The sequence below is a fragment of the Orcinus orca genome, chromosome 10 (assembly GCF_937001465.1).
Source record: "Orcinus orca chromosome 10, mOrcOrc1.1, whole genome shotgun sequence".
Taxonomy (NCBI): domain Eukaryota; kingdom Metazoa; phylum Chordata; class Mammalia; order Artiodactyla; family Delphinidae; genus Orcinus; species Orcinus orca.
In genome coordinates this window covers 92,221,343-92,241,923 of record NC_064568.1, presented here as the reverse complement: position 1 = coordinate 92,241,923, position 20,581 = coordinate 92,221,343, and the positions used below count along the sequence as shown (strand labels likewise).

General features: G+C 40.2%; 1 protein-coding gene and 1 long non-coding RNA gene across 3 annotated transcripts in view; one reads left to right on the top strand and one right to left on the bottom strand.

Annotated features, from left to right (window-relative positions):
* Nucleotides 1-20,581, bottom strand: part of KIF13A (kinesin family member 13A) — a 212,921-nt gene that overhangs the window by 88,922 nt on the left and 103,418 nt on the right. The window contains 1 exon segment of the mRNA XM_049716351.1: nt 9,946-10,006. Within this exon segment, the coding sequence (XP_049572308.1) occupies nt 9,946-10,006 (61 nt within the window).
* Nucleotides 94-20,581, top strand: part of LOC117202691 (uncharacterized) — a 38,752-nt gene continuing 18,264 nt past the window's right edge. For both annotated transcript variants that reach the window (XR_004485172.2, XR_004485171.2), the window contains exons 1-2: nt 94-1,964; nt 5,248-5,448. This is a non-coding gene — a long non-coding RNA (uncharacterized LOC117202691). The remainder of the gene's footprint in view (nt 1,965-5,247; nt 5,449-20,581) is intronic.

The window sequence follows — 20,581 nt, the reverse complement described above, 5'->3', positions numbered from 1 at the left end:
ATGCTTCCAAAATCATTCTGGATTATTATTACCCCAAATTACATAGTTATTCACCCTTTCTTAGAATAACTTTCTATGAAAGTTATTCATACTTTCTTCTAGTTTTGTTTTTGGTTTTTCCAGTTTTATATCCAAATCTGAATTCTACTTCTTATCAGCTATGTAATCTTGGGCAAGATCTCCTTCACTAGTAAAACAGGAATAATAGTTGCTCTCTTACTGGGTTGCTGGTATGATTAGATAAGGCAGTACAGTAAAGCACTTGCCATAGTGCGTGGCCATTACAAGTCTAGAATATATTTTAGCTAATATCCATAATTAATACCATCTCTTAAATCTTTAATCAACTATAATTAATTTTGGTGCAGAAAAGGAGGTAATCATCTAATTATTTTTCCTTCAATAGTTCCTCTATCTTTGCAACAATTCTGTGAGGCAATCCAATTTTAAAGATAAAAGACACTTACTCTTAGAAAAAAAAATTAAAGGAATCATTTATTGCTATTTCTCTAGCACCTCTAGTGGTCCCACCTTTAAAATTCCACTGACCAAATGTAATGGTGGTATACTCACACGTGACAGAAAGAAGGGTGTGTGTGAATGTGTGTGTATGTGTAGGGGGGGTCATGATGAGGAGAGGAAGAAGGAACAGTATCATTAATTATTATCTGGGCCAGAATACGCCAACCCATGTTGTCCAGTGGAGGAAAAATATTTACCATTTTTTTAATAACATTAAGATATCTCAGAAGGGTAGAGGGAAAAAAACAACTAAATAAATCATATCAATAAAACTGAATGCAAACAGACTCTATAGAGCTCTCCTTATTTTTTTATTCTGGTGCCTTTGTAGCTCTACGAATCCCTGGCTGGGGTTATACTTAATCAATTCTTTGGTTTGCTGACTTTCAGCCACCACTGGTAAAACAAATGATTTTTTGAAAAAAGTGAAGACTGTCAACCAAAGCCTAAAAATGCCCTGTAGACTCTATACGGTCTTCTGTCCTCCTCAGCATAACCAGTTTTCCATGAAACATGAACAGTGGCTACACTTCACTCTGTGATGGACAGAAAATATTAACCATCAAAGACCCTTATACAGTCTATTAAGGAGAGTCTGGTTTAGCCAAAAGACTGAAGGTGTTTTTGTTTGTTTCTTTTTACTTTGTTCCTTTTTATTTTTTAAACACAGCAGTCCCTTTTTTCGGCATAGAAAAAAAGCAATTTGTCAACTGCTTTTAGAAGCTTAGTTCACACACACACACACACACACACACACACACACACACACACAGAGCTATTTATCCTGGAGAGTGGGAATCAGGGAATCCATAAAAGATGCACTATCCCTACCCTAAATGTTTCCCGACTCCAGTTCACACTCAAATGGGACGAAGTGCCACTTGTCTAGGGAAATACGTACCAGCCCAGAAGGGAAACGGAAGGGCAAGCTCAGAAGTCCTGAGGGGAGCAAGAGGACCTATGAGAATCTGTTTCTATCCCAGACAAACCACACAAAGGCACAACACAGTCCAACCCAAGAGCCTGTGACTTTTCCGCAGGACCCCTGCCAGAGGGGAGATGGCCACTCTACAGAAGTCAGCTCCACGTGCCTGGCACGGGGAACCCACAGGGTCTCACTTGTTCATAACCATGACCAAGATGCCAATTTCCTCTGTGGGGTTTATGATTAGACTCCTATAGCTGTGTGGACAAGTCTTAAAACCCAGGCATGCCCAAAGCAACCACAACACAATGTCAGAACAGTAGAGAAGGTTCCTGTATGGAATTTCTGCAAGCAAAGTCACAGACCTGACCCACCCAACCCTGAGTCACACATGATAGAGCTCTCTGAAAAGCTAACACCCTGAGTCTCCACACTAGTGCGTAACCTGTCCCTCCTGGGAATAGCAGCAATGGCCTCAAAGCTACCAGGCGTGTGCATTGGGAGCTCAGTAACCAAGGTAATTCTCTCACTGCAGCAGGGCTCTGATAGCAAAGCACAGAAGAGAAACTAGGCATGGGAGGGAAAGTGCATATCATGCATATGCTGACACTTGACTGCTTACGAGGAACAGGGTGAAACATCACAGTGGGCTATGCTCTAGGAAATGGGAGAACAAAATAAGGGGGCATAACCTTGTTTTATTCACAATCTGCATGAACCAAGGCAGTCTCACATAGATCATGGCTGATCAAAGCACTAAATATGGAGATACAAGACTGGACGTGACATGTGCACAGAATATTTCTAAGGTAGCGGCGTGGAAGAGCAGCCGGGATTTTAACACGATTCTATCATTTTAAACAGAATCCCCAGTTTTCCTTCTTTTCCCCACCTCTTTTTTCACTGGAGTTAAGAGTGAAAAAAAAAAAAGGTTAAGCTCAATATTTATGATCTGGAGTTCCTGGGCATGCGCGTCTGTGAGGGTGTTTTTCCACTCCTAACCAGGCTGACAGCACTAGTGACTGTGATGAGTCTGGACTTGGCAGGTGGCCCAGCTCTAAATCCGAGCACCTGGACAGTGCAAGGCCAGTCAGGCACCTCACACATACCTGAAGGGGCGAGGAACGCCGAACCTGGACGAGGTTTCAGGCAATCTCTCCCTCAAACAGTGCAACTCTCAGAAACTGTCACATGTGGTGACTTTAAACCTGGTTTAAGTCAAATGACCAAAAACTACAGAGCTTAGATAAAGGAACTAGGGCTTTAAAGGCTTGACTTGATGATAGGAGATTTAAGTTTTAATAAACTATAGAAGATTGCCATTAAGGGGCTTGGTAAAACGACCCTGAGAACCTGGGCCTGGAGGGTAAAGGTAGACACGGGGCCATTTTCCACAGTGGCATCTGGGAGCTATCAGCACTGCAGTCCTTAGGAGTTTTCCTTGCAGCACGGCCTGGGTGACTCGCCCAGATGGATGTTTCCACCCCCTGACAGCACTGGGGCCAGTCATGAGCTGGCAGTGAACCTCAGCTCCTTTCTTTGTTGCCGTATAAAGTGGCTGAGTCACAGAGGAGGGGTCAGGCATCGGGGCCCCGGATGAAAGAGCTGTGAGGACTGTCTCACAGAGAATGCATTTTGGAGTGATTCAGGAGGGTACTTTCACATATAACAACTGCTGAAAAAGGAGCTGTTCTTCACCTCTACCTGCTCGACAGCATTTGCCACTGTGTTTCTCTGACACAGAGGCAGACCTGACTCAATATCTCTTCTGGACTGTGGGGTGCACAAGATTGACAGCACTTGAGGGGAGGTGAGAACAAAGCCCAAACCAAACACAGGCATTCAGGACTCTGGAGAACTTCTGACAGGAGGGAGAATGTTAATAGTATTATTCCTGGCTAGGTTCCAAGCCAGAGTATTCCAATAACATGATTCCCTAGACACAGCCTCTTGTTGGGATGAGAGAGAAGAGAGGAGAGCCTGGGATTGCAGTAGAATCTATAAAATCTTCAGACATAACTGTCATTGACCCAAATCCACATTTACCACTGCTTTCAGCTCTCTTACAAGTAGCAGGGCCTCTCTGAACCTCAGTTTCCTCATCTGTAAAACGGGGGCAATATCAGTTTCTACTAATTTGGTGTTTTGACAATTAAATGACCTGCTGCAGATAAAGGGATGAGCACAGTGCTGGGAAACTAGTGCTCAGAACTCTATTGTTGATTGTTGTTATTATTATCCACCCCTCTAAACACACTTAACTAAGTTAAGTGATGTCTCTGGGCGCCAAGAAATACTCTAGGGAATAGATGTCGACAAAGAAAGGAAAGTGGACGAAGGCAGCGTTGGGTGGGATGAAAAAATCTGGGAGTAGAGGTGAGAAGAAAGAGAAGCATACACACACACTCTTGTAAAAAATTTAACAGTGTCAGCCTAGCTTACTTTATCTCAGAGAAATTTTTCTTAACTGACCTTCCCTTACCCGATTCTCTCAATTAACATTCTCTTCCATCTGTAAAATACACTGACGCATGCTTACTGCACACTAAATCACCCAACTGGTAGACAACTCTCTGGACTCCCACCAGCTGAGTTAGGTTCTCACAAAGGGTCAGTTGTGTTTGCTCCTGAATTGGTTTGTGTCAGTTACACTTCTCTGTAATTACATAACTAACAAATGCAAAAAGAGAGTTGCTGGTTCTAAGAAAACTAGTCTGGATGCTTAGGAACAACTGGATAAAGGTCAGCCCCTAAAAGAACTGTCAGGTTAGGTATGGGTAAGAATTTGTAAGACTGTAAAGGAGAAAGAAAAATCTGGAAGGATTCTGCAGTCAGTGTTTCATAAATGTCTTTTAAGATGGCATGCACCATTTATAGTGAAGCTCTAACAAACTTTTCACATAGTCAACTACTACTGCTTCTCATAACCACAGGGAAAACTTCCACAGTTTTGATAAACTTAACAGCTAACAATTACTGAGTATTTATTCTACACAAGACACTTGCTGAGGTTTTCATATACACTTGAATAGTAAAATAATGAATCAATACAATATGCTCTAACAAACATTTTGGAAGTCTGCTTAAAAAACTGGTTCTATTTTGGCTACTGTCAACTTTTAGAATGTAAATTTTGATGCACAGTTAAACAATATGAAACAGAAACCATTTCTACCTCTGAGCCCATAAACGCTCCCATCGTAGGAACAGAATCAAACATGGCTATTCTCCCCACGGCGATAGCCATAGCTAGGAGGCACTCAGCTGTCCCTTCACGGTACAAAGCAACGTTAGCAGAACGAGAATCAGACGTAGAACGTTTCTCCTGAATTGCAGGGTATTACAATGCCTGAAAACACAGGTTTCAGCAAATCTGAGCGACATACCATATGGTGAGAACTGTCATATAATTTGTAAGTCAACAGTTTAGAATCTCTCAGGTCAGGAAATGTTCTTGTCCATATAGATACCCAGATATGCCACCACTAGACTGATTTTTATTTTTGGTATGAAGATTTATAGAAAAACAGGTTTATGAAAAATATTCTCCTGCTAGGAAGAAAAGCAAAACCAAGGTTACTGGAAGTCATTGTTATTTAACCAACATGACACATTTTAGACAGTGATAAAAAATGTATTGATTTATTATCGAGAAGGCCTTAAATGAAATTAGTAGTGATTTAAACATTTAAAAAGGCCTATTATCTGTTATGATGCTCTCAAGTTTATCAGTATTCACTATAATAACACTATAATCCTAAATGTTGATCTATGGGTTTTTTTGTTTGTTTGTTTTTTAGCGGGCCTCTCACTGTTGTGGCCTCTCCTGTTGCGGAGCACAGGCTCCGGATGCACAGGCTCAGAGGCCATGGCTCACGGGCCCAGCTGCTCCGCAGCATATGGCATCCTCCCGGACCGGGACACAAACCCGAGTCCCCCGCATCGGCAGGCGGACTCTCAACCACTGCGCCACCAGGGAAGCCCCTGATTTATGTTTATGTGTATGTATATATGGGCTTGGGGAGAGGAAACGGATTTATGTAGAAATCCCATGCTGTGGGTGCCTAATTTTGCAGGTTACTTCTGCTTTTTCTTAGCCCTGGCACAAGGGTTTTTGCTTAAAGATTCAGAATTATGCGCAGACTTGCTAACCAAAAGGTGGTAATAAGAGATAATATATTTAAATTGTGAAATGTCTCAAAGCATGATTCAATGCAATTCAAATGGCTTAACAAACAAGCCTTTGATTTGACTCTGAAAAGTCCACTGCAACAGCTGTGTGGCCAGCATAAAATGTCTGATTCATGTTTAATCTGAGAGCTGGAAGAGATCTGAGATCATTCTAGGCTATATATTCTCCTTCCACAGATGAAGAAACAGACATCCCCAAAGTTTAGCAGTTTGTGACAAAACCAGGTCTTATAAATACCAGCACACACAATGCATTTTCTCTCCAAAGGACTGATGCTACTATCCTTACTACTGCTACAACGTGACAGTGATAAAGATGATGATAAATATTTCTTAAATTTAGTTATTTATTTATTTTTGGCTGCATTGGGTCTTCGTTGCTGCACGCAGGCTTTCTCTAGTTGCGGCGAGCAGGGGCTACTCTTCGCTGCGGGGCGTGGGCTTCTCATTGCAGTGGCTTCTCTTGCTGCGGAGCACAGGCTCTAGAGTGCAGGCTCAGTAGCTGTGGCACACAGGTGTGGCTCCCGGGCTCTAGAGCGCAGGCTCAGTAGTTGTGGCGGAGGGGCTTAGTTGCTCCGCGGCATGTGGGATCTTCCCGGATCAGGGCTTGAACCCATGTCCCCTGCCTTGGCAGGCGGATTCTTAACCACTGCGCCACCAGGGAAGCCCCATGATAAATATTAAGTGAGCATTTCCTGTGGTTTAAGTACTTTACATGAACAGGTCATTTAGTCCTCAAATCAACCCTATGAGATCAGAACTATTATCAGCCTTATTTAACCTAAGAGGAAACAAAACTCACCAGACCTTACATAGATAAAAGGTGGGGGAGGCAGGACTGGAACCCAGGCAGTTCAATTAAAAAGCCCACATGCTTCCACCACTCCACCCAACCCAATGCAGTGCCATTATACCTACTATAGAATTATGGGTTTCTAAATCAGTCTGAGAGTGGAAGCTCTTGCTTGCTATAGCTTTTAATGAGTAGAGTAACATAAAACATAATTGAGAATTTAACATTTGACACACCCCATGAAACTGAGAGCCTCTCTTTGCTCTTTCAATCCATGCACTCATCTGTCTCTCTCCCCTCTCCCTCCTCCTCTCTGCCCCCCAAGTTTTGAGAGCTGCCTCAAGAGCTCTGATTCAGTATCAATGATGCCATTATTCATGGAGTCTGACAAATAGGTCAGTTTCAGGAACTATGTGCTTCCCCTTCTCCGTTTCTTCTATGTCCCATCAGAGAATGAATACTTCTATCTTAATGTTTCTATTCACAATTAAGAAGGAATTGCTTTTTTTTTTAATTAAAGAGAAGGAAAATCAAACTATACTCCAATATAAAATAAAAATTAAATTTAAAAAAAGAGAAAGGAAATCATATTAGTATAGAAACCAATCAACTAATCTACTAGTAATATATTCACTAGGCAAACTATTTACAATGAGTGCAAAAAACCCTGAAAGAATAATAAGCAAGAATTTTACTTTTTGCTGAGGTGGTCACAGAATTTGTACAATAATGGCGATACCTAAAGAGTAAGAAACTGTCTCCTCACCTTTTGTAAACAGACTCTGCTCCATCGACCAAGAAAACCCCATTTCAGGGTTAATACCAGAAACATGGTATTAGATGTGATCACGCAAGCTAAAATTTAGTAAAGTTTAAGCTATCAAAATGTTAAAAAATCATTTTTATCTTTTAAAATACTTCGGCACATACTATTTGTAATGAAGAGCTACAGAAATCTTGAGTTTCACATTTTAATTTTATCATCTGTGCTTAATAAAATTATCTCTAGTAAAAAAAAAAAAAGTTTGTCCTACATTCAGAGGTATGAGTGATACACTGCAGAAAGCTAGAATGGTCTCTATGGGCAGTAATGGAGGATGGGATTGTAGAGATACGGAAAAGAAAGAGAAAAACAATCTTCCTAAAGCATTATTTTAACCCCATTACTCCAATAGCCCCTCCCCTATTTTTCCCCATATCATCTACATTTCTTAGTCTAGCTTTTAAACTTTCTTATTATTTGGCCTCACTTAACATGTAAAAGTAGGTCTCCCACTGATTCCCCCCCAAAATGCATCTTTTGCTCAGACCAGTGTTATACACCATGCTCACTCCTACTTCTGCATCCTCACTCACAGAAAAGCCAAACGAAGTATCATTTATGGGCACCTTCCACTGGTCAGCTCATTAAGTTACCTACTGAACCCTTATAACAACATGTAAGATAGGTATTATCACTGCCATGTTTCCCATTTTACAGGAAAGAAACTGTAACTCAGAGAGATTAAATTGTCTAAGAGAACCAAAGCAAGCTTCCTGAGACTTAAACCCAGGGTGGAGTTCAGAGTCCATGCGCTTTCCTTGACACTGTATTGCTTCCTCTCCTCTGGATGCCCTCCATACTGCCCCGCGGCTAAATCTATGCTAAACTTTTATGTCCAGTTTCAGTCCCATCACCTCTATGATGCCTTCCCAGGCAACTTCAGTCTTTCCACATTTTGCCTCTCCTTGGGTTTTCTGTAGTACTTAAAACCTGTAAAATTTAGAGTTTAAATATCTCAAAATGTTTACTGTTGTTTGTCATGCATTCTTCTGCTTTCCAACTTAGGTTATAATTTCTCAAGGGCTTCCGAGGCTGCACACACAGTAGAAGTTTCATGAATACTTAAGGAACTATTCTGAGACTTTCTGGCTTCCTAGGTTGAATAAAAAGAAACACTGGACTGGAGCAGAGAAGGGGTGGTGGGGAGTCAGGGAGCAGAGGGTGGGGAAGGTAGATGGGGTTATAAAATAAAGGATCTTAAATGTCATCCAAAGAGTACAGATTTTTATCTATAAGGGATGAGGAGTCCTCTGAAGTATCTGACAATTGTGTAAGAGTTCTAATACAGGGAGCTATAACTGACTATATCCTGAATAATATCAACTGAACAGAGAGATTGGACTTTGTATAGCCATAGCATTTGTCCTCATCTGGTTCTGTCACAGTATGAAGTGTTTTACTTTTGTTTATTTAAATCCAAAAGCACACACCCAGCACAAAATTATACTGTGCTAACAGTCAAGGCCGACTCTCCTAGACTCTGTAGAATTTATTATATGGACTCCCAAAGGACTGATAAAAAGACAAATTAATTACAACCAATATGAAGAACTATTTACTCACATTAATAAAATACATTGCTGAAGTTGCAGGAATGATGTTTGGAAAGAAAGGCTAATTTACCCAATGTGAGCAATGGAAGGAATTTTCCTAGCTCCAGCCATTAACTTTTGAAAAAATTATACATCAAATAATTTCTCAACAGATTTGCTTTAGGCAGCAAGGAAAAGGCTATCAATAAACAAAATTTCCTGTAAGCAAGTAACTTCTTTTACCCTCTAATCTTTTAAGATCTACATCCTCTCCATCACCCCCTCACTGTTTTTCTTTCTTCCTTCCTTCCTTCCTTCCTTTTTCTTTCAATATTTCTTTCTCTCTTTCTTTCGTAAATGGTAAAGTCATTCAGCTGACATTCTTATAAGTAGAAATAAGGAGAAAACGCTCATTAAGACTATATATCTAAGAAAAAGGGGTCACAGTCAGAAGGGAAGGAACAAAGACTTCCTCCACTAAAACAAATGCTTCCCTCTTGAGCTAAAGTAATTTTAACTCCCAGGAAAGGTGAAGATTCACCTGTGATCACAAATAAAATTCAGTCTTCTGTATCTAATGGAGTAGGGATAAAATGCCTCAAGGAAGGAACAATACCAAAATGTGGGGCCTTGAGGCAACGTTTCCCCGAGGAACGTACGGTTTTAGTTCACATCACCACTGACTACTTTAGAACACTCAGGACGCGAGGGGGCCCTGGAAACCAACAGCATCTGCGCTTTGCTTGCTTAAGCGGAGCAGTGCCTTCCCTGAAAGTTAGAGGCAAGGGAAGGCACAGCACATTAAACCTCCTCTTCGTGTAAGAACCACAACAGCTTCCACTGACGGCCTGAGGTGGTTCCTCGTTATCTCTAATCCTTGGAACACCTCTGAGGACACTTCATATCCCCTTTACAGGTAAAGAACCTGAAGCTTAATGAGTTTGGGAAAAAACCTGTCCGAGGCTTCTCAGCAAGTAAATGGCTGAACCAGATCCTAAAACCAAACCTTACTGACTTCAAAGCCCACGTGCCAGAATTGGAAAGAATGAGTGCGAATTTTATGGGAAAAACAGAGCTCCAGAATAATTAAAGAAAACAGACATAACGGAAGAAGAGGCCAGAGGCCCAACCGTCAAGTGCAGAGAGAGAGCCAACTTACCAGCATATTTTGTAGTGTTAGATTCATCCATGGACCAAAAGCAATAATCAAACGCAAATACCTGAATGAAAGAACAAAACGTTAAACTTAAAAATTAATTAACTTCCATGAGTAAATCAGACTGAAAAAAAATTCACTGATGAAGATGAGGGTGCCTGATACTGTCTTATTAAAAAAAACCCAAAAAAGCGAAAAAACACCATAGGTTTGATGCTTTATTAACCCTGAAGTTTCTTTCAGACTAAATTGATGGTTATTTTCTTGTATTAGACTAAGTTGCATATAGAAATTGCTACTTATCCATAATTCAAACAAGGAGATATCTTAGCCAAAATTTTTTAAATGATACATTTAGTGAGAAAGAATAATGGCTTCTCTCCCAAGTCTATGGTTCCAGCGTCTGCTGAAACTCTCCAGCCAGACCTTCTGTGGCTTCACAAGAAACACTAAAGTGATCAACTTTCATTTAAACCAGTTCCTTCTAACTTTCCATGATGCTACCATTTCTAGCATAGCCAAAACTTTGTCAAAACTCCCCACGTTCCCGGAAATCTTGGACTCCCAGTCTTGGGCCAAGTATTGTTAATAAATCAATAATTCTGGGGCTTCCCTGGTGGCGCAGTGGTTGAGAGTCCGCCTGCCAATGCAGGGAACACGGGTTCGTGCCCTGGTTCAGGAAGATCCCACATGCCGCGGAGCGGCTGGGCCCGTGAGCCATGGCCGCTGAGCCTGCACGTCCGGAGCCTGTGCTCCGCAGCAGGAGAGGCCACAACAGTGAGAGGCCCGCGTACCGCAAGAAAAAAAAAATTGAGTAAGATTTTTTTTAAAAAATCAATAATTCACTCTCGCATGCTTTAGTTTTCTGCAGTAGTTACTGAATGCCTGCTATGTACTAGGAATGGCTGATGCTGCCTCCATAAGGACACACATCTAATGTTTTCCATGCATATGACCACCACTCATGTTCCAGCCATCATTAGCAAATGCGTCGGGCAACGTTCCCCAAAGTGCACACCAAGGAACAGCAGTTTCATGAGACAGTCCATGAAATAAAGATTACATCATCCAGAAATGGTACATATTTTACCCTGCTTAAGATTTTCTATGCGATTCTCAATATTAAAGTCTCTGAAAAGTCCTCCAGCAAATAAACCCATTTAGTTGTGTAACTTTTATTTTTTTTTTTTGTGGTACGCAGGCCTCTCACTGTTGTGGCCTCTCCCGTTGCGGAGCACTGGCTCCGGACGCGCAGGCTCAGCGGCCACAGCTCACAGGTCCAGCCGCTCCACAGCATGTGGGATCTTCCCAGACCGGGGCACGAACCTGTGTCCCCTGCATCGGCAGGCGGACTCTCAACCACTGCGCCACCAGGGAAGCCCTGTGTAACTTTTTTATTTCTCAATTACTTTTGGTGAGGAGATTAACACCTATTAACATGCCTTGAAACTAGTGTTTCTCAGCATACTCCTCAAGCAAACTGGCTCAGGTGACTCAGAAGTGACTTTCACAGGCTCCTTGTTACAGCCTTCCCCCGCTTGCAACTCTAATGGTAAATTACAATCCTAAAGGGACAGAGACCCTTTAATGCTTAATCATTGCCAAGGGATCGTAAGCACTGAGCAATCAGAACCCAAGCACTTTGTCCTGGCACTTGAGACTGGCCATATGAGACCCTTCCAGCCTATGTCCCTGTCCCCCAACTTCCTTAAGCTTCAGCTGAACTTTCCGTACCTTGGAGTTGCTAAGGACAATTCCACCTCTGTCATTTTCTTTATTTCTACCCTTCAGAATGCTTCATACTCCTTAAGGCCCAGTTCAATATATTTTTCTTCCAGGAAGTATTCCTTGGTTAAACCCAAAGGAATTTGCTTTCTCTTCTCTGAACTCTCACAACACTGTTTAATCCTTTTTTGGTGTGACTCCTATCCCGATTATTTTATTTTTCACTTATCATGTATATGATGTGTGCATATGTTTTATCTCCCCTGGTAGACAAAGATCCTTAAAAGCAGGAAGCATACCTAATTCATATTTGTATCCTGCAATGTCCATAGTAGTTGCTTTGTAATTACTTATTAAATGATTACTGTCATTGAGAACTTGCAAGAAAGAAGGGACTTTCCACATCAACAAAAGACTAAATTATGCTCTGAATAGTTTCAGCACTACATGTACTTTGATGCTTTTAAAACTGATTCAGGTACACACACAACTTACATCGTCAACGTCAAATCCAAATTCAGTTTTGTTATTTATACATTCACTCTGGTCTTATGACAACCAAGGTTAAAACGAACAGCTATGAAACAATAGTTTCAGCCAACAGAGTGTGAAATATTTACTGCATTCAAGGGCTCTTCCAAAGACTTGAGAGACCACACAGGCGTAATCCAGTTAATCTTCCTGCCTCAAGGCAGGACTGAACTTCAACACTTCTGAGAGATGAAGATCTGTCCTGTTTTTAAACATTTCCAGAAAAGGAGATTCTACAACCTCCCTTTAATGGCATCTTATAACACTTAACTTTCAACCCCAGGACATTTTCCTTTCCTTTTGACCTAAATCAACTTTCCTTACTTTAAATGGCCAACAGAGGCTACTTTCCAATTTCGAGGTATGTTCATTGTTTCCCTCTAAAGTCTCAATGAATTCCTCTTAGTAGTTGCTACATACAGTGAAATAATAATTTATTTCCTGTATGTTAATTTTTCCTACCTACCTAAAACCTGTATTTAACAGCTTGCTATTTTGCATACAAGCTTAGAAAGCTAGAGATTTACATTCACAGTAATGTTACTTGAAATAAAATGAAATCCACCCCAAAACTGGGGGGTCTACCCTTAGTAATAATCATTCCAAATTCTGTGCCAACTTTCATTTCTAACAGACGGTTAATAGTCTAAAGTTGTTTTTGCTCGTAAAAAGGAAGATAACAATTTTTCATTTTAGGCATTCACCCTCCCAGATTCAGACAAATGTTAAAACTCTGCAGAGAAAGGGCCCTGATAGTACTGGCAGACATAATTGTTCTTTTCTTGCCAGAAACTGGCCTCTCCCTGAACTGAATTATGTCTCAAGTTTCAAAACCTTTGATCACAAGCAGTTTAGAATGGTCATGTCCCTCAAACCAGTCATGGAGTACAGGTTATGCTTTTACTCAACACTTATCAGTAAGAAAGTTGAAGACCAGATATCTGAAGGATTTCCCTAAAAACTCAAAGCAACTGAAAAGATTCTTGTTATCATTTTTTTATTTAATGCAGGTTACCAGTGATCCCCCTCCTCCTATGAAATTCCACAGCATTCTATAGCTCCTGTGGCACTAGTTCACATGTGCTCCTGTTTTATGGCTTAGTTCAGCTGGTGTGGGTCTCACCTCCACTCAAAGGTGAACCCGTTGGGGGCAGGGGCTTTGTCTCATGCTAGTGCCTGGGTCAGTACCTCATATAGAGCAGCCACTGTATGTAACACTTTTTCAATAAATAAACATAATACCAGGAGAAGAAGTTGGAATGCAGATAAGAACACGGAATGAACATGATAAACTGTTATGAAAACGTAGAAGTTCAAACTGCAAGACAGATTTTTAGTGTTGCATTACTTTCAGATGCACATTTTCGGGGAACTTGATTCCTTCAAGGGTCAAATACAGTTTTGGTCACTAGATGAGTGCTCTTCAGCACCATCATTCCAGGGTTCATGTGGATAAACAAGAATGGCCACATCAAGTATAATTTGTAGTTTGCACAGAATTAGAACAATTATCTGTTGCTAGAATAATTATTTGGTATGACTGTTATGAAAACAGTGTTAAAGATGTTTAAAATAATTTCTTTGTCTTAGGTAGCCCAATCATTTCCCTTGCAATCTTCTTAGTACTATAAACTAGTATTCACAAACTATTATCTTTCTTTTCATGGCTAAAAATTTAATTATAATTTAATCACAAAGATTTGTAACAAAAGAGGACATGATTTTCTTATTTTCTAATACAAAATCATTGACATTTCAAAAGAGATAACAAAACCATTTTCTTGAGTTATTCTTTAGAAACTAAACACTTCAAATAAAATAATTTTCTTCAAAGCCAGCACATTATACTAGAGAAATATATTTACTCAAGAATTCTAACTAATTTCATTAGAATTCCTAAATGTTTATTTCACCTATTCATTACGAAGTCACTAGTATCTTAATTAGACTATGGCAGACCGGGGACTTCTTTTTTTTTTTTTTTTTTTTACATCTTTATTGGAGTATCACTGCTTTACAATGGTGTGTTAGTTTCTGCTGTATAACAAAGTGAATCAGCTATACATATCCTCTTGCGTCACTCTCCCCCCCTCCCTATCCCACCCCTCTGGGGGTCACAAAGCACTGAGCTGATCTCCCTGTGCTATGCGACTGCTTCCCACTAGCTATCTATTTTACATTTGGTAGTATATATAAGTCCATGCCACTCTCTCACTTCGTCCCAGCTTACACTTGCTCCTCCCCGTGTCCTCAAATCCATTCTCTACGTCTGCATCTTTATTCCTGTCCTGCCCCTAGGTTCATCAGAACCATTTTTTTTTTTTTAGATTCCAATTATATGTGTTAGGATACGGTATTTGTTTTCCTCTTTCTGACTTACTTCACCCTGTAGGACAGACTGTAGGTCCATCCACCTCACTACAAATAACTCAATTTCGTTTCTTTCTATGGCTGAGTAACATTCCATTGTATATATGTGCCACATCTTCTTTATCCATTTATCTGTGGATGGACACTTAGGTTGCTTCCATGTCCTGGCTATTGTAAATAGTGCTGCAATGAACATTGTGGTACATGACTCTTCTTGAATTATGGTTTTCTCAGGGTATATGCCCAGTAGTGGGATTGCTGGGTCGTATGGTAGTTCTATTTTTACTAAGGGACTTCCATACTGTTCTCCATAGTGGCTGTATCAATTTACATTCCCACCAAGAGTGCAAGAGGGTTCCCTTTTCTCCACACCCTCTCCAATATTTATTGTTCGTAGATTCTTTGATGATGGACATTCTGACTGGTGTGAGGTGAGACTGTAGTTTTGATTTGCACTTCTCTAATGATTAGTGATGTTGAGCATTCTTTCATGTGTGTTTGTTGGCAATCTGTATGTCTTCTTGGGAGAAATGTCTATTTAGGTGTGCTGCCCATTTTTGGACTGAGTTGTTTGTTTTTTTGATATTGAGCTACATGAGGTGCTTGTAAATTTTGGACATTAATCCTTTGTCAGTTGCTTCATTTGCAAATATTTTCTCCCATTCTGAGGGTGTCTTTTCGTCTTATGTTTTCCTTTGTTGTGCAAAAGCTTTTAAGTTTCATTAGGTCTCATTTGTTGATATTTGTTTTTATTTCCATTTCTCTAGGAGGTGGGTCAGAAAGGATCTTCCTGTGATTTATGTCATAGAATGTTCTGCCTATGTTTTCCTCTAAGAGTTTTATAGTGTCTGGTCTTACATTTAGGTCTTTAATCCATTTTCAGCTTATTTTTGTGTATGGTGTTACAGAGTGTTCTAATTTCATTCTTTTACACGTAGCTATCCAGTTTTCCCAGCACCACTTATTGAAGAAGCTGTCTTTTCTCCATTGTATATTCTTGCCTCCTTTACCAAAAATAAGGTGACCATATGTCCGTGGGTTTATCTCTGTGCTTTCTATCCTGTTCCACTGATCTATATTTCTGTTTTTGTCCCAGTACCAGACTGTCTTGATTATTGTAGCTTTGTAGTATAGTCTGAAGTCAGGGAGCCTGAATCCTTCAGCTCCGTTCTTCTTTCTCAAGATTGCTTTGGCTATTCGGGGTCTTTTGTGGCTCCAAACAAATTGTGAAATTTTTTGTTCTAGTTCTGTGAAAAATGCCATTCATAGTTTGATAGGGATTGCATTGAATCTGTAGATTGCTTTAGGTAGTATAGTCATTTTCATAATGTTGATTCTTCCAACCCAAGAACATGGTATATCTCTCCATCTGTTTGTATCATCTTTAATTGCTTTCATTAGTGTCTTATAGTTTTCTGCACACAAGTCTTTTGTCTCCTTAGGTAGGTTTATTCCTAGGCATTTTATTCTTTTTGTTGAAGTGGTAAATAGCAGTGTTTCCTTAATTTCTCTTTCAGATGCTTCATCATTAGTGTACAGGAATGCAGGAGATTTCTGTGCATTAATTTTGTATCCTGCTACTTTACCAAATTCATTGATTAGCTCTAGTAGTTTCCTGGTAGAGCCTTTAGGATTCTCTACATATAGCATTATGTCATCTGCAAACAGTGACAGCTTTACTGCTTCTTTTCTGACTTGGATTCCTTTTATTTCTTTTTCTTCTCTGATTGCTGTGGCTAAAACCTCCAAAACTATGTTGAATAATAGTGGTGAGAGTGGGCAACCTTGTCTAGCTCCTGATCTTAATGGAAATGGTTTCAGGTTTTCACCATTGAGAACGATGTTGGCTGTGGGTTTGTCATATATGGCCTTTATTATGTTGAGGTAGGTTCCCTCTATGCCTACTTTCTGGAGGGTTTTTATCATAAATGGGTGTTGAATTTTGTTGAAAGCTTTTTCTGCATCCATTGAGATAACCATGTGGTTTTTATCTTTCAATCTGGTAATATGGTGTATCACATTGATTGATTTGCATATATTGAAGAATCCTTGCATTCCTGGGATAAACCCCACTTGATCATGGTGTATGATCCTTTTAATATGCTGTTGGATTCTGTTTGCTAGTCCTTTGTTGAGGATTTTTGCATCTATGTTCATCAGTGATATTGGCCTGTAGTTTTCTTTCTTTGTGACATCTTTGTCTGGTTTTGGTGTCAGGGGGATGCTGGTCTCGTATAATGAGTTGGGGAGTGTTCCTCCCTCTGCTATACTTTGGAAGAGTTTGAGAAGGATAGGTGTTAGCTCTTCTCTAAATTTTTGATAGAATTTGCCTGTGAAGCCATCTGGTCCTGGGCTTTTGTTTGTTGGAAGATTTTTAATCACAGTTTCAATTTCAGTGCTTGTGATTGGTCTGTTCATATTTTCTATTTCTTCCTGGTTCAGTCTCGGAAGGTTGTGCTTTTCTAAGAATTTGTCCATTTCTTCCAGGTTGTCCATTTTATTGGCACAGAGTTGCTTGTAGTAATCTCTCATGATCCTTTGTATTTCCGCAGTGTCAGTTGTTACTTCTCCTTTTTCATTTCTAATTCTATTGATTTGAGTCTTCCCTTTTTTTTCTTGATAAATCTGGCTAATGGTTTATCAATGTTGGCTATTTACTCAAAGAACCAGCTTTTAGCTTTATTGATCTTTGCTATCATTTCCTTCATTTCTCTTTCATTTATTTCTGATCTTATCTTTATGATTTCTTTCCTTCTACTAACTTTGGGGGTTTTTTGTTCTTCTTTCTCTAATTCCTTTAGGTGTATGGTTAGGTTGTTTATTTGAGCTTTTTCTTGTTTCTTGAGGTAGGATTGTATTGCTATAAACTTCCCTCTTAGAAGTGCTTTTGCTGCATCCCATAGGTTTTGGGTCGTCGTGTTTTCCTTGTCATTTGTTTCTAGATATTTTTTGATTTCCTCTTTGATTTCTTCAGTGATCTCTTGGTTACTTAGTAGTGCACTGTTTAGCCTCCATGTGTTTGTATTTTTTACAGTTTTTTTCCTGTAATTGATATCTAGTCTCATAGCATTGTGGTTGGAAAAGATACTTGATACAATTTCAGTTTTCTTAAATTTACCAAGGCTTGACTTGTGACCCAAGATATGATCTATCCTGGAGAATGTTCCATGAGCACTTGAGAAGAATATGTATTCTGTTGTTTTTGGATGGAATGTCCTATAAATATCAATTAAGTCCATCTTGTTTAATGTGTCATTTAAAGCTTGTGTTTCCGTATTGATTTTTATTGTGGATGATTTGTCCATTGGTGAAAGTGGGGTGTTAAAGTTCCCTACTATGACTGTGTTACTGTCAGTTTCCCCTTTTATGGCTGTTAGCATTTGCCTTAAGTATTGAGGTGCTCCTATGTTGGGTGCATAAATATTTACAATTGTTATTATCTTCTTCTTGGATGGATCCCTTGACCATCATGTAGAGTCCTTCTTTGTCTCTTGTAGTAGTCTTTATTTTAAAGTCTATTTTGTCTGATATGAGAATTGCTACTCCAGCTTTCTTTTGATTTCCATTTGCATGGAATATCTTTTTCCATCCCCTCACTTTCAGTCTGTATGTGTCCCTCGGTCTGAATTGGGTCTCTAGTAGACAGCATATATATGGGTCTTGTTTTTGTATCCATTCAGCCAGTCTATGTCTTTTGGTGGGAGCATTTAATCCATTTACATTTAAGGTAATTATCAATATGTATGTTCCTATTACCATTTTCTTAATTGTTTTGGGTTTGTTATTGTACGCCTTTTTCTTCTCTTGTGTTTTCTGCCTAGAGAAGTTCCTTTAGCATTTATTGTAAAGCTGGTTTGGTGGTGCTGAATTCTCTTAGCTTTTGCTTGTATGCAAAGGTTTTAAGTTCTCCGTCGAATCTGAATGAGATCCTTGCTGGGTAGAGCAATCTTGGTTGTAGGTTTTTCCCTTTCATCACTTTAAATATGTCCTGCCACTCCCTTCTGGCTTGCAGAGTTTCTGCTGAAAGATCAGCTGTTAACCTTATGGGGATTTCCCTGTATGATATTTGTTGTTTTTCTCTTGCTGCTTTTAATATTTTTTCTTTGTATTTAATTTTTGATAGTTTGATTAATATGTGTCTTGGCGTGTTTCTCCTTGGATTTATCCTGCATGGGACTCTCTGTGCTTCCTGGACTTGATTAACTTTTTCCTTTCCCATATTAGGGAAGTTTTCAACTATAATCTCTTCAAATATTTTCTCAGTCCCTTTCTTTTTCTCTTCTTTTGGGACCCATATAATTCGAATGTTGGTGCGTTTAATGTTGTCCCAGAGGTCTCTCAGACTGTCCTCAATTCTTTTCATTCTTTTTTCTTTATTCTGCTCTGCAGTAGTTACTTCCACTATCTTATCTTCCAGGTCACTTATCCGTTCTTCTGTCTCAGTTATTCTGCTATTGATCCCTTCTAGAGAATTTTAAATTTCATTTATTGTGTTGTTCATCATGTTTGTTTGCTCTTTAGCTCTTCTAGGTCCTTGTTAAACATTTCTTGTATTTTCTCCATTCTATCTCCAAGATTTTGGATCATCGTTACTATAACATTCTGAATTCTTTTTCAGGTAGACTGCCTATTTCCTCTTCATTCGTTAGGTCTGATGGGTTTTTGCCTTGCTCCTTCATCTGCTGTGTGTTTCTCTGTCTCCTCATTTTGCTTAACTTACTGTGTTTGGGGTCTCCTTTTCACAGGCTGCAGGTTCACAGTTCCCGCTGTTTTTGGTGTCTTCCCCCAGTGGGTAAGGTTGGTTCAGTGGGTTCTGTAGGTTTCCTGGTGGAGGGGACTGGTGCCTGTGTTCTGGTGGATGAAGCTGGATCTTTCTGGTGGGCAGGACCACATCCGATGGTGTGTTTTGGGGTGTCTGTGACCTTATTATGATTTTAAGCAGCCTCTGTGCTAATGGGTGGGGTTGTGTTCCTGTCTTGCTAGTTGTTTGGCACAGGGTGTCCAGCACTGTAGCTTGCTGGTCGTTGAGTGGAGCTGGGTCTTAGTGTTGAGATGGGGATCTCTGGGAAAGATTTCACTGTTTGATACTACGTGGAGCCGGGAGATCTCTGGTGGACCAATGTCCTGAACTCAGCTCTCCCACCTCAGAGGCACAGGCCTGACCCCCGACCCAGGGAGATCTCCTGGCTGGTACTGTAGGGTCAGACATGAATAGGGAGGTCTCCTGTCTCTCTTGATCCAGTGTCCAGTGTCCTTTCTGGCAGACAGGTGGCTTCGATCTCACCCATCAGGATCTCAAAGGAATCACTCTTCTCAATCTCAACAGGCCCAAAATTTGTTCCACCATTAATCAAGATTAACCCTGTTTCTCTCTCCCAGGCTTCCAGCTCAGTGATGTTCAAGCTGCAATGTTGGCTCTGGTCACAAAGGTGACCCTTTCCCCTACTTTTTAAGTTTCTTCAATAGACATCCATGTTTTGCTAAGCTAGTACAATTCTAAGTCAGTGGAGGATCTTCATGCACATCTCTATAGGAGACAATCTGGGACACTGAGGTGTCTAGAGAAATCTGTAATGATGGAGGGTGGAGGTGGCTCACCACAGCAGAGGAATGGAGTGGCTTTTGACACTGTTTGGATGCTACTTCCAACAACTGAGGGGAACCTGAGGGACTTGGGTCCTGAGCCTATCCTCCCTGTCTCCTGCTTCTCCGATGCTTGCCATGAGTGTGCCGCCACAACGCTTAGTCCCGCAGACCTGCAAAGGGCAAGGGTGGGGGCGGGGGACTTCTTAATGCATACAACTGAGCAAAAAGATAAATCAAATTTGGAAACCAAGTATTTTTCATATTTCATCAATGCCAATCAACATCGTGAGAACTTTTTTTGTAAAGAGACCCACAGCTCCTAAGATCCTTCAACTAGAAAAAGAGCCAAAGGTACAGATGCTCCCCAGTTGTTTTTAAAATCTGAAAGTCATTGTCTTCACTGTTTTCAATAAAATGTAACTCCACC